The sequence below is a fragment of the Bubalus kerabau genome, chromosome 11 (genome assembly GCF_029407905.1).
Source record: "Bubalus kerabau isolate K-KA32 ecotype Philippines breed swamp buffalo chromosome 11, PCC_UOA_SB_1v2, whole genome shotgun sequence".
In the NCBI taxonomy this organism is placed as follows: Eukaryota; Metazoa; Chordata; class Mammalia; order Artiodactyla; family Bovidae; genus Bubalus; species Bubalus kerabau.
This window is the reverse complement of record NC_073634.1, coordinates 15,175,966-15,190,514: the sequence shown is the minus strand read 5'-3', so window position 1 is coordinate 15,190,514 and position 14,549 is coordinate 15,175,966. Positions and strand designations below refer to the sequence as shown.

Sequence of the window (14,549 nt, the reverse complement as noted above, 5' to 3'; positions counted from 1 at the left end):
ATAGGGATGATTAACTATACAGAGGTGGACAGTCAAGGATAGCTGGACCCAAGTAACAGAAAAAATAAAAAGTGAGTTACAGTTACCTCAAATGGCAGGTTATTTGGGCTTAGTGCTTAAAATTCAGAAAGATAACTTTATAAAGATTCTTTAGTTCAGAAGATCCACTTGCAAAATCATAAGCAAGCCTATTAAGGTCTGTCCCAGTAAGATTTGCTAAAACATCTCACACCTGAGTCAGAGGAGAGCCTGCTATACCACAAGGGAAACTTGCAGCCATTTGTTTTAGTAAATATATACTAAGAGATAGAAAATTCAGACTTTTCAGTAGTGGGCTTATTTGATCCTGACTTTGAGCTAAAACTACTTCTCTAGGAATGTAGAAAGTGATCTGATCTTTCAGTTAGAGTGGGGTTTATGGAGTTAAGTGACAAATGGTGTTCTGCCAATATTTTATACCATAATTCGCTCAGTAAAGTCATGAATCTAACCTGAAATTGTTTTGTTAAGTCCTGAGTTTAGGCAGATTCTCCACATTGGTTTCTTGACCTGTAAAGCAAGGGCTATTATGGTAAGAAGGGTGAAATACAAGGCTTTGGAGTCCATGTTCCTTTCCAAAATAGCAAACCGAGCTCTGGTTAACTTGACCATCAAAGAACTGGGAATTTGGCAAGATGCATACTATTAACCTTTCTGTACAAGGACTTGGTCTATTCTGTGCAAAAGGTTTATGGGCCCTGGGAAAAGATGGATTATGGCAAATTTAAAAAGATGCAATTGCTGCTGTATTTCCTCACAACCAAATGTCCCCTGGATTTGGTTTAATTGTTATATTTTTAACACACCAATCTTTCAAATAATTTAGCAATGTGAACAGATTATTAAAATCTGAAAATATTTAACATTATAAATCATATAACAGTGGAAGTGGGAAAGAAAACAAGATAAAAACATATGAAAGCATATGGATAAAGAAATGACAGCTATAATAAATAAATTTTCCATGGCTGTATACAAATGATTTTATGTATAGTATCTCATTTGACTTCATAACAATACTGTGAGAAAAATACACAGGGATTAGCATTTCCAGTTTACTGATGGACTCAGAGAGGTTAGATGAGTTGCTTCATTCACTCCAATGGCTTGAATTATGATGCACAAATATGCTAAAGCTTCCAAATCATCTCTATTATGGATTACTGCAACAGACTTAAAACAGATCTCTGAGGCTCCTGATAAATTGGAGAGTTCCTTTTCAAACCACATATCTAATGAATTTAGATTCATTACCCTCCTATTTAACATCAGTGGTTTCCCATTTTGTTTCAAGCCTCCAGCATGGTATTTTGCATGGAGTAGGGGCTTCACATGAATTTGTTGAATAAATGAACAAATTACTGAATTAGTGCTGTTAACAAGTAGTTGAGCCTGAATATGAACCTAGACCTCCATATTTTTAGAATATACAAAGTAAAAGGTTTGGAAATTCCAAAGTTGGACACAGACTGAGCATCCTAGTACGAAAGTTACAATAGCCCAAGTTTTATCAAGGAGGTAAGCATTAGGTCATCAAGACCTGCTAGTATTCAAAATCCAGTTTCTCTGTTGGGATCCAGTGTTCCAATATCCAAAACTACATATAAGACATACAAACATATGGAGAATATAAGATGAAACTCAAACAGAGAAGAAATACCAAGAGATTACTGTCAATTTTTAAAGGAAAAGGAATATTTTCTTCATATCTCCTAAGTCCTAATAATTGTCACCTTAAAGGTACTTGGTTTGACAGTCTGTCAGTAAGAAATCAACAATATTCCTAGATGGTGGTATCCAAAGCAGTAGGTACCATCTCTAGTAAACATCTGAAATTGATTTCTTGCAAAAGCATAAGCTAAGAATTAGAAAATTATCAGTTCTGGATGATAACTTTCCAAATAAATATGAAAGTTTGACAGACAGCTACAAAAAAGCACAACATAAATCAAATAAAAGGGCATCTCCAAACCTAACTGATTCACAAACTACAGACAAAGGTCTGCATGGTCTGCAAAGGACCTTCTGAGAGTTGCTGGATGTTTATTAACTGCTGTGGCTGCTGACAATGATAACAATAGGAGAAGTTATTCCTTACTGCATATTTAATATTTTGCCAGTAATGAAATAAACTCTTCCATGCATTATCTCATTTAATTCTGAACCCATTCCTGTAATATTAGGTACTATTATTGTACCTATTTCATAAATGGAGCTGTAAGAGGTTAAATAATTTATACACGATCACACTAAAAAGAAGTAGTGACTTGAATCCATCTGATTGAGCTGACTCTAAAATTTGAGTTCTTAATGACTACACTATACTAATTGATTATCTCATGCTTGTATGCATACAATTCGTCTAAGTATTTGAATCTAACAAAGTGGCAGGCCAGGCCTCAGAGTCAAACACTAAAGATACATTCACATTCTATCTTGTCCAAAGTTTTATTTAAGACCTATACACAGTTCTTCCAAGGACTCACAGACAATAGCAAAAATACCTCACGTACACACCACTGGGTAGAAAGATGTAAGTGTTAATTATCTTGTCATTTGGAGTTGCTTTAATACGCCTCTGTATAGTTATGTGAATCTTATGTATCATTTCTTTAAGATTTTTTATAGACCACTGAGCATTTAAAGAAGAAAATGAGGGGGATGGTATAGCAAAAGACATAGAATTCTTTCTTTTAAATTAAAATAAGTGTCCATGAAAAGTTTTTTGACAGACAAATTAATGCCAATCAGAAATGAAACATTAAATTCTAAATCAATGAACCTTAGAGGCTCCTCAATATACGGAGAAAAAATTTCAGTGGTAATAGGGTTATTAGAGGCACTGTCACGCTTTACAAATGTTAGCTTCAAGCTGATCCCAATTACAAAGGGCTATTACAGATATTGAATGGCTTTTCAGATAAGACACTGGCCCCTGGAACTCCTTTTGCAAAATTAACAAACTATTTGCACAGTTTCCAACTTTTCATTAAATGGTCTCTCTTCCTCAATATTAACTGAAATATGGCTCTCTACTAAGGATACCAATTCACCTATAAATTGTCTAAAGTAGAAACTGTTCATTCTTCCATATAAAATAAATTTCCGAATTGGGCTATAAGACGGGCATTTTCCTTATTCTCTCAGTGCTCCTCCTCCTCAAGGCTAATATATTTTAGCTTATCACCCTTCATCCCTCTTTACCTTTTAGCTCTATCAAAAATGCAGTCACAAGTCATTCCCAATCATTCAATTTTCCTATTCAACCAATGGTACTGGTTGTTTATTTAAATTATATTCAGAGTACATCCTGCAAAATGCCAGGCTGGACGAAGCTCAAGCTGGAATCAAAAAGATTGCTGGGAGAAACATCAACAACCTCAGATATGCACATGATACCACTCTAATGGCAGAAAGTGAAGAACTAAAGAGTCTCTTGATGAGGGTGAAAGGAGAGTGAAAAAGCTGGCTTGAAACTTAACATTAAAAAAAACGAAGATCATGGCATCCGGTCCTACCACTTCATGGCAAGTAGAAGAAAAAGTGGAAGCAGTGACAGACTCTATTTCTGTGAGCTCCAAAATCACTGTGGATGGTGACTGCAGCCATAAAATTAAAAGACATTTGCTCCTTGGAGGGAAAGCTATCGCAAACCTAGACAGTGTATTAAAAAGCATAGACATCACTTTGCTGACAAGTCTGCATAGTCAAAGCTATGGGGTTTCCAGTTGTCATGTATGGCTGTGAGAATTGGACCATGAAGAATTGATGCTTTTGAACTGTGGTGTTGGAGAAGACTCAAGAGTCCCACGGACAGCAAGGAGATCAAACCAGTCAATCCTAAAGGAAAGCAACCCTGAATATTCATTGAAGGACTGATGGTGAAGCTGAAGCTCCAATACTTTGGCCATCTGATTCAAAGAACCAACTTGTTGGGAAAGATCCTAATGCTGGGAAAGAGTGAAGGCAAAAGGAGAGAAGGGTAATAGAGGATGAAATGGTTAGATAGCATCATTGGACTCAATGGACATAAAGCTGAACAAACTCTAGAAAAAATTCTATGGCTGCTGGATGCTATCGGAGAAGGCAAAGGCACCCCACTCCAGTACTCTTTTGCCTGGAAAATCCCACGGACAGAGGAGCCTGGAAGGCTGTAGTCCATGGGATCGTTAAGACTTGGACACGACTGAGTGACTTCACTTTCACTTTTCACTTTCGTGCACTGGAGGAGGAAATAGCAACCCACTCCAGTGTTCTTGGAGTTCTCCAGTGTTCCTGGAGAATCCCAGGGACAGGGGAGCCTGGTGGGCTGCCGTCTATGGGGTCGCACAGAGTCGGACTTAGCCGCTGGATGTTATCATGCCTGGATGCAATCCCTGGAATTGTACTTATTTTTGAATGATGAGATTATGATAATTTTTTGTACTTTTTTACCCTGGAAATTTAAAAAAAGCAGATATTACTTCCAAAAACATATAAATTAAAAAGTAAAACCTTGAAAAGATATTCACTTAATTCCACCATAGAATTCACTTAATGTCATGATGGAATTCACCTGATTTCATGAAAGAGTAATAGGAAGAAGACTCATCTTCTTACTGTGCACATATATACACACAAAAGCCTGGAAAACTGGCCAAAGCATCTGAAAGAATGGTTTTAGATATTAGATAACAATCAATGCAGGGCTGGGATCCCTGACAGAAAACAATCCAGGTGAGCATGTCTAGCAGCAGTTTCTAGGTATGATGCATAGTGGGCAAAGGGAGGGAACCCAAATAAACATGCTAGTCTGAGTTCAAAAGTCAGAGACTGTAGTCCAGGATGCCAAGGCAACTAGCATTTGCAGTGCCAATGACCACGTGGAGAGAGTTACAAGAGGAAAACTATAAAAGGGTCCCACTGAATACCTGGCTGAAGATTTATATGTACACGGATGAGAAGAAACTACCCAAGGCTGGGCAAAGAATTATGAGAAAGAAATGGCGGAATAATTTGTGGAGTTCTTATATAGCCAGGCATACTTTGGGTTTCCACCAGCCAGAGTTGAAATATCTTCATATACTTGGGGTAATGAGGTAGAATATTTCAAAGGGCATTGCTTTAGATTTGGGGTTAAATCTGACTGAGACAAAAGGTTGCTCTAGACCTAAAATAAATGAAAAACAAATCTCAAAAGGATCCAACCAGTAATGCAATTCTAGGTCAGAACAAAATCTAGCACTATTTGAAGGAGTACAACAAAACACAGTAGCAACAGCATACAGTTTTATATGTCATATACCAGAGTTCCTCCATGTGGTCTGTCCACATGAGCTGGTTTAGGCTCCCTCACAGCATGGACGCCTCAGGGTAGAGGGACTTGTTATATAGCAGCTAAGCACATGGAGGCTGCATTGTCTTTTATGATCCAGCCACAAAAGCCACTTTTGCCACATTCTGTGGGTTACAATCAAGTCACAAGCTTGCCCATATTCAAGAGAAGGGGAATTAGATGTTGATTATTTTTTCAATTAAATAATTTTGAACATGCATACAATACTGCGCACTTTCCTCTAACAGATGTCAATTCTTAGTAGTGTCAAGATTCTACAAAAAGATGTGAGGAAAGAGATACTGTGGTTTACATCTTTGAACAATGTTATCTTCACTGCAGAGCTGGGGTGACAGACAGGTAGTATAATTTCCTTCCAACTTGAAAAACCAACTTTTAAATGCGGTGATCTTCTGGTGACAATTTTTTTCAACTTCCATATTTGAAAATGTCTATATTTTACCTTTATCTTTGAAGGATATTTTTCACAAGAAAAAGAATTTTTGAGTTAAGATTAACAGACTTTTTCTTTTTCTTTCAGTATTGTAAAGATGTCCTTCTACTGCTTTCTGGATTGCACTGTTTCTAATTCTTATCATCGTTATTTATTATGTAATGTGTATTTTCTTCTGCTTTGAAGATTTTCTCTTTTATTGCTATTTTTAGTGACCATAATGTGCCTGGGTGTGGCTATACGTTTATCTTGCTAAAAATTTGTTAAGCTTTTTAAATCAGTGAGTTAACACTTTTTTTAATCGAACCTGAAAAAGATTTCAGCTATAGTCATTCCACCTTTTCCTTTATATTATTGACTATATTCTGTTTTCTAAAGGCCCTGTCCACTATTTTCAACATTTGTATAATCAATGGGTCTATTTCTATTTTTCATTTTTTCTTGTTATGGGTCATATTTCCCTACATATTTGTTTGTCATATTTTAGGGTTTTTTTAATTTTTTAATGTTTATCTTATTTTTTTGGTCTCACTGGGTCTTCACTGCTGCACACAGGCTTTCTCTACTTGCAGAGAGCGGGGGCTCATCCCCGCTGCAGTGAGCAGGCTTCTCATCGCAGTGGCTCCTCTTGTGCACGGACTCTAGGCACACAGGCTCAGCAGTTGCCGCCTGCTGGTTCTAGGGCGCATGGGCTTCATCAGTCATAGTTTACAGGCTTTAGTTGCTCAGCGGAATGTGGAATCTTCCTGGACTAGGAATTGAACCTGTGTTTCCTACATTGGCAGGTGGATTCTTGTCCACTGTACCACCAGGGAAGTCCCAAATTTTAGTTTTTTGATGTGAAATTGTAGATGCTAGATGGTGGGACTCTGAAAACTTTTTCATGTTCCTCTTCCTTCAAAGACTCTTGAATGTTTTGGCAGGCAGTTATTTTACTGGCGGATTACCTTCATCTTGTCAAGTCTTGTTATTAGGCTTTATTAGGGTGGATCAAGATTAGCTCTTACTCCAGAGCTTGAAAAGTATTCTTAATGCCTAACTTTCAAGGGTATTACTGAATGCACAATATGTTAAGGTGGTCTTTCCATTCTGGTTGGTCAGAATTCCAGAGCTTCCTAGCATTCTGTGACATCTGGCATTCCTATTCAGCTCATAGCTCCATAGTGGCTATTCTCTGCTAAGCCTCCCAGAGTTTTACACCACACATGACAAATTAGTTTTTGATCAAAGATGCAAGGGATCTCCAATGCATATTTCTAGAGCTATTTCTCTAAACAACTCCTTGCTCTATGGTACCTTGGTCCATAAACCTAAGCTAAGGTGTCTCAACAGTTCTATATGTCAATCTCTGGGTATTTTCCTATGTAAAACACAGCTTTTTATAGGGGTTCTACTTTTCTGTGCTGTGTCTGGATAGTGCCCTTAGGCAGAAAACAAGAGCAAATGTCAAGGTTACCTTGTGCACTTCCCCTTTGAAGGATCATAGTCATGTGCTGTCTGCTGTCTAATGCATGAAAAAGGTTGCTTCATACAGTTAATCCAGTTTTAGAGCTGTTTATGGCAAAAGGGTGACTTTGATAGCTGTTACACCATGATGCTGGAACTGGAAGTCTTATTTAATTAACTAAAAATAGTATAGCCTTAATTTCCAGCCATCAAAAGTCAACCAAGAGGTGGAAATTCCCTGGCAGTCCAGTGGTCAGGACTCCACACTTCCAGTGCAGGGAACCCAGGTGCAATACCTGGTTGGAGAACTAAGATCCTGTGGTTGTGTGGTACATTAAAAAAAAAAATGTCCACCAAAGGAAACCAATAAGCAGTAGAAAAATAAAAAGGTGAGGCAGAAGTATTAGTACACTTACGTAATTTTTCACTATTTTAATTTTTCTAGAAACAGAAGTTTCCAGAAGTCATATCATTTTAGTTCATTTTCATTTCTCACCGATGGCACAGTGAACACTACAACACTTTTCATCCCTTCCTTCTTTGCTAACCAAAGCCTGATTTTATGTTTAATTCCAAGTAGATGATTCATGATAAATGAACTATGTCAGGAATGATGCTCCTCTTTCACTCTGCCAGATACTCAATCCCCCAGCCTCCCTGAGAGCTGGAGGTGATCATACAACTATATATATATATATATATATATATATATATATTTTGCATTTAATGAATAATTTATTTATTTATGAAACTAGATTAGAATCTGGACTGTGATAAATCTACTAATTACACACGAAAATAAGACTCATTCACTTCTTCAGTATTATACAACTATATTTTGATCAACGAGGCATACAGGAAAGCTTGTTAAGGGTTTACTGAAAAGATTTTAATTTTTTAAATAAAAAAGACTAGGTGATCTTGGCACCTTTTTTGTCCATTGAATGTGAGTCCTTTCTGACTATAATATAGATGAGGAGGAAAATTCTATATTCCTAAGTGTGACACAGGAGAGGGAACAAAAGAGCCTGGGTCCTTGATGACATCACTGAACAACTAAATTAGTACAGCAACCCACTGTCTCTGAGAAAATCAAAACCTATTTAACTACTCTGTCTAAGGTTTTCTGTTTCTACCTGTCATAGAAAGCATTTCTGACTGATAAATGTATACTCCATTTATTCTTTAGACTAAGAAGAGTTTGCACATAAGATGAAAAAATAATTTTAAATTACGAGATAAAAAGCAAATGGTTGAGAACTGCATTCTTTTGAAATCTATGAACTAATCAGGTTTCCTTTGCTGTGTATGAAATGCATGTCTGCCTTGTATTCCCCCTAGACTTCCATGCGGCCAGAGGTCTTTTTCCTATATGTGGGCCTATGCACTTTTGGGTGTTCAAATTAGCTTGCTGACAGACTCTTACTTTTAGACCTACAAATTATTTCTGTCACTTAGATATTTTTTGACTCCATTAGGACCAAAACCCCACAGACCTAAAACTTTTTTCCTGCAGAAGTGAGTAGGCAGGTAAAACAAATAAACAAAGAGATGGTTTACTGTCTTACGTTCACATTCTCTGACATCCAAGTTGAACTGCTGTAATGCTCCCAAGGTGAGCTGCCTTACTTCAGCTTCCAGCAAAAGTTGCATCAAAGATGTGGCTAAATGCTTGCAAGCTGACATACATGCTGTCTGGGCCACCTTTCCCTGAAATACAAGAAAGCAAATCATAAGGTTGATGGATTAAAATGAAATTCCAACAAAAATTAAAATAATTTATTCTTCAATTAGGAATTTCTTTAAAGGTTTTCTCCATCATGATAACCCTTCCTTTCAAATAATTTTGAAATTAATAGCACCTGATGGCAAACATCTTAAATATTAGTTCCATCACCATTAGTCATGTCACTATAATACTCAGCTAAAATTCATAAATCCCAGCTCTTCATTCACAAAATGTTTTTTCCCCTAAATAAACAATAGATAAACAATACTCAAAATCTTAATTAAACTGAGAAGGAATGTTTCCAGAGAGAATAAATTTCAGCAATCCCTTCAAAACTACTGTAGTTCTTGAAGAGCAAATGAAAACAATTTCCTAACTTATCTAGAAACCAAAGTGTTTACTACTTTATGATTTAACACATATAAAATGAAAAGAATGGTTAAAAACAAAAGAGTTTTCTGAAAAAATTAATAAAAGGGTAAATTTTCTCAAAAAATAAGCACTGAAGTTTATGAGCACACACTCTAAGCTAATTTTTAAAACACTGATATCAAAATCAGTAATTTGCTATTTCTTTGAAAGATTCATTTTTACACTAGTGAATTATATTTTAGTCCCAGGTCTGAGTTATACAGTATGGAGGACATATCCATTTCTTCCCCAGATGAATATTCATTTTATTTCTGCTATTTATCATCTGGTCTGAAAAGCCTGATAAGTTTTTAAACGTCTGACTCTTTATATTACTCAGTGGATCCTTCTTTTTTGAAATAATGAAGTATTTCAGTCATACAGAAAAATATATATAATTTTATGACAAGCACACATATCCACTAAACATTAGAAATATAGTCAACAGCCCTATGCTGCTGCTGCTGCTAAGTCGCTTCAGTCGTGTCCGACTCTGTGTGATCCCATAGACAGCAGCCCACGAGGCTGCCCCGACCCTGGGATTCTCCAGGCAAGAACACTGGAGTGGGTTGCCATTTCCTTCTCCAATGAATGAAAGTGAAAAGTGAAATTGAAGTCTCTCAGTCATGTCCGACTCTTAGCGACCCCATGGACTGCAGCCTACCAGGCTCCTCCATCCATGGGATTTTCCAGGCAAGAGCACTGGAGTGGGGTGCTGGTGCCTTCTCCCAACAGCCCTATAGGCCTCCTTAAATCATTTTCTTCCCTCTCCCCAGAGGTGACCATTTCTTGTGTTAAGTATACCATTTGTATTATAAAAACACTATATGACAAGTATATGATAAAAAACAACATCTTATTTTATGTATTTGGAACTTTCTATTACTACACAGGATATCCTTCTACAACTTGCTCTCAATGTTATGAATGTGAATTTTTTTTTAATGAAATACATGTGGTTGTAGTTTATTCCTTTAATTATTCCACAGTATCCCATTTTAGGACTATACCATAATTCATTTGTCCATTCTTCTGTTGTTGATGGTTTATGTTTTGTTTTTTTTTTTTTCCTTTTCCTATTATGCCAGATTCTGACTATAGTTTTCATATGTGTGTGTATATATATATATATATATATATTTTTTTTTTTTTTTCCACATGTTTCTCTGGGCCAGGGCCGTCTACAAAAGTTGTTGCTGTTGTCTAGCCGCTAAATTACGTCTGACTCTTTTGCGACCTCATGGACTACAGCCCTCCAGACTTCTCTGTCCATGGGATTTCCCAAGCAAGAATACTGGAGTGGGTTGCCATTTCCTTCTCCAGGGGATCTTCAGAACCCAGAGACTGAACCCCTTTCTATTGGCAGGCAGATTCTTTACCACTGAGTCACCAGGGAAGCCCTTTTACAAAAGTAGCAGGCTTTAAATTGAACAAATAGAACAAACAATACCAGAATGAAGTTTTAAATTTGCATGCCTTTTTATATACTTCAGATAATTCCTTTAAGGTTATTTCTTGAATCTACTAGAATGAGAATGATTCATAATGTACATGTGTATATATGAAGAGGAACACGGATAGAAGCCAGATTTCCAAATACCTAACTATAAATAGCTCTGCCTACGGTATGTTCTGATTTACAATGTTCCTAGATATTCCTGAGTGTCACATAGTTGCATAATCACCAGCATGAGTACTATAACATTTTTTCCACAATTAAATAAGAGATATTTTATGATTTGTATGTCTGGCTTCTATCTTTGAGAAAGTAAAAAAAAAAAAGAAATGTTATAAATTTTATTTGATTGAAAACTATTTTATAGAATAAAAAATAACTAATAAACAGTGAAATTACACATTCTAAAAATGTTCCTCCTCTAGATGGTTCTGTTTGTATGTTCTGAAGACCCATACTCTGTAGGTGATTTAGACAACAAATGGAAATACTTAAGTTAGGGAATAGAGACCAAGTCAGAATGAGGCAATGGAAGCATAAAGTAGCCTAAAGAGAAAAGTCACAAAAAGAAATCCACATTAAATGGCATGTTGGAAACCTAGAACAGGTGCCACCAAGAAGCCATATAATTCAACACAGTTGTTAGGCTATGTCCCATGTGAATACTCAGAGGCAGCAGATCAAAGCTGTGAGAAGCCCTATGGCTTTTCAACAATGAGAGTGGGAGTGCAGTGAAGCAATTAGGAAAGACTAAAATGTAAGTCCAGAGATAACACTGAAGGCAGAGAAAAGGGAAAGACACTCTGTCTTAGGCAGCTGACATCTTATGTTATTTCACTTAATTCTCTCAATCACCCCAAGAAGTTGGCATTATTCTTTCTTATAGATGAATAAACCTCACCTCTCTGTGAGGTTAAGAAATTTAGACAAACTCATACAGCTATTTGTTACTTCTACCCAATCCTAAATCTGTATCTTTCCAGTAAATCATTACCTAAAAAGCAACAGTAAATCTTACATTGTCTTCTACTGGAACAGTTGGGCAGAAACAGGTTCAGATAATAACAGGGTTGACAGGTTATCCAAGACATAAAAACTAAGTCCAAACAGGTAGGACAGTAGTAGCTCAGGAGCCAACTCTTCAGATTCTGCGTATCTGCTGGGGCATGCTTTTTAACTTAAAGTCCAAAATAATTATCTAGGCCAAGATTGATATTTAAAGGTCCTGACAAACTGAACAAGGAGATGTTGTAAAAATTAAACAGCTAAAAGTCCAATTAAGCTGGAGTCTGAGAAGATAACATTTGAAAAGCTTGTTTCGAGCAGTCAAAACAGATTGCCAAGGAGAAGCAAAATTGACCTAATAAAATTAAAATAAGATAGCTCACAATCAGAAAGACCAAGGTTTGAATTTTTATCTCCATCACTTTTTATTTATCTCAAAATATTAAATAGCTTATCAACTTTAGCATTAATAAGAAACAAATCTATCAGTTTATATCAATAGAGCCAAAGGCACTTATACTTGACCATATGCTATATACTACCTTAACATACTGAATTACTTAACTGTCCTCCAATCACTTTCCACCCCATTTCCTCCCACTCAAGCTAATTCTTTATTTCCAAACATAGTGATAATTGCAGAAATGTATATTTTCATTGTTAAACATTTTTCTAATTCTAGAAAGCATTTTGGAGCTTTGCTAATTCACAGTCTAACTATTCATTCTCCCATTTCCCTTTTTACTTCTGGTTACCACAGCATCCATAGGTTTTCTAAGAAAGGATAAACAGAAACTCAGGCAATAATAATCAAAGCATTAAGCAATAAAAATTGGTGCTTTCACCCTCTTCATTAAGTAATCTGTTTATGAAGTAGATTCTTTCTAGGGATGAACCACCAAACTCTAGGACCAGGATAAGAATCTGGAACATAAAAAAACTTAATCTGACCAAAACTGCCTTTGGATACCCCCAGGAACACTTTCAAATCACAACCTAGATAATCACAACTAGGTTATATCTTATGAGGCTATGATACTCTTAGTGTACAGAGACTACACATGAATAGAAATAGAATGTCAGAGAAGATGAAAAATGACCTAAGCATTATCATCATATTCTGAATATATGAGTAACCTGGGATGCAGGGAGATTTGAGTCACGCAGTCTTATAAAAAGCTCTATAGGCAACATCATACTGCCTCTTGATGCACCTACAATATTTCCGTATTCCAAGAGAGTCAATAAATATCAACTAAATGAACTGAAAGTAAATTACCAAAGGACTTAAATAGTTCATACTACTTATCAATTCATTTAAAATACCTTTTTTAAAAAAAAGTTTTGGGAAACCAAGAAAAGTACCATGGTGAAAATTCATATTGTAAATTCAAAGTCAGGCTTATTACTATAGTGAGGACCCTCACTGGGCATAAGTTAATATCTGTGATAATACATTTTTGATTTTCACCATGGAGCTCTTTAGTAACCACATCAACCCACTTCCTTCACAAATATATGCAGATTCACATCATCTAATTTGAATTATTCCATCTACCTCCTATTCTCTATTTACAGTCTCCCTTGTACCATAAAACTTTGCACTAAATGATTTACTGCAGTGTCATTTCATGCATCTACATTTCCTTGACATTTATGTGATTTGCAAGGAAAGACACTATGGCATTTAAAACTTTGGTGTATCTAAATGAAGCAATAGTTCTAGACTGCAAAGTAGGTACACACTGCCATCCAACTCTATGCTTTGGGGCTGTCTCATTCTCTTCTACAAAAAGGGAGATGCCATCCACTGTTTCATACATAGATATAACTAAATGCAACTAAGAAAGATACATAGGAATCTCACGTATTTCAAATAAATACAGAAAGCTTAGTATTCATAACTTTCAATTACTATGTACTTCAATTATACAATACTTGGTGCTATGTCATAGTAGTAAAAACGAGTAGAGGTGAACAGTTTAGAGAAAGCATCATCACCCACAGTATCACCACAAACCCCACCACCATCACCAGAGCAGCTGCTTCCATATGTTGAGCACTGACTATGTGCCAAGTGTTTTGAAAATAGTTTCTCATGTAATTCTCACCAGAACCCCATGAGGTATTTAACCCTCTCGTTATAGATAAGGGTAGAGAAGTTAAGCCATATGAAAATACCTTCTGAGTTGTGGACCAAAGATGTGAATTCAGCCTTGTCAAACTCCAAAGGCTCTTATCATTTGATTCTGCCTCCCAGTCAAAGTCCTTGTGATACTTACTATATTGTCTTTCTGTAGTTTTGAGACTGTTGGTAAGGGAATGAAGAGGACAAGAAGAAAACTTTTTTTTTCTCCCTTCTCCATCTAAGAAAGCATCCACAGAACACTGGATTCACAGATGTTTAGAACGAATCCCAACCACAGCTCTCTGTCAACCTACTGGGATCAGATCTGACCTCCGGATCATCAAGAATCTTAACTATATGACTTTAAGTAGTCAAAGCCAAATTTCTCTCTGTGGATAATCTTAAGTTTCAAAGTAAGGAAAGAAGGCGAGGAACTATTCTATGAAAGAGCTGTCTTTTCACACCAACTTTCTTCTCTGCTCTCTGAGTAACACTCCATTGCTTACAGTATAATGTGTCAAATTTTATCTTTCTCTAGTTATTTAAAGAGTTATTTCACTGTGAAAG

At 36.3% G+C, this 14,549-nt stretch overlaps 1 protein-coding gene across 3 annotated transcripts in view; it reads right to left on the bottom strand.

Moving 5' to 3' along the window:
* EXOC6B (exocyst complex component 6B) overlaps nt 1-14,549 on the bottom strand; it is a 721,589-nt gene that overhangs the window by 181,363 nt on the left and 525,677 nt on the right. For all 3 annotated transcript variants that reach the window (XM_055539668.1, XM_055539669.1, XM_055539672.1), the window contains one exon: nt 8,822-8,963. In XM_055539668.1, the coding sequence (XP_055395643.1) occupies nt 8,822-8,963 (142 nt within the window). The remainder of the gene's footprint in view (nt 1-8,821; nt 8,964-14,549) is intronic.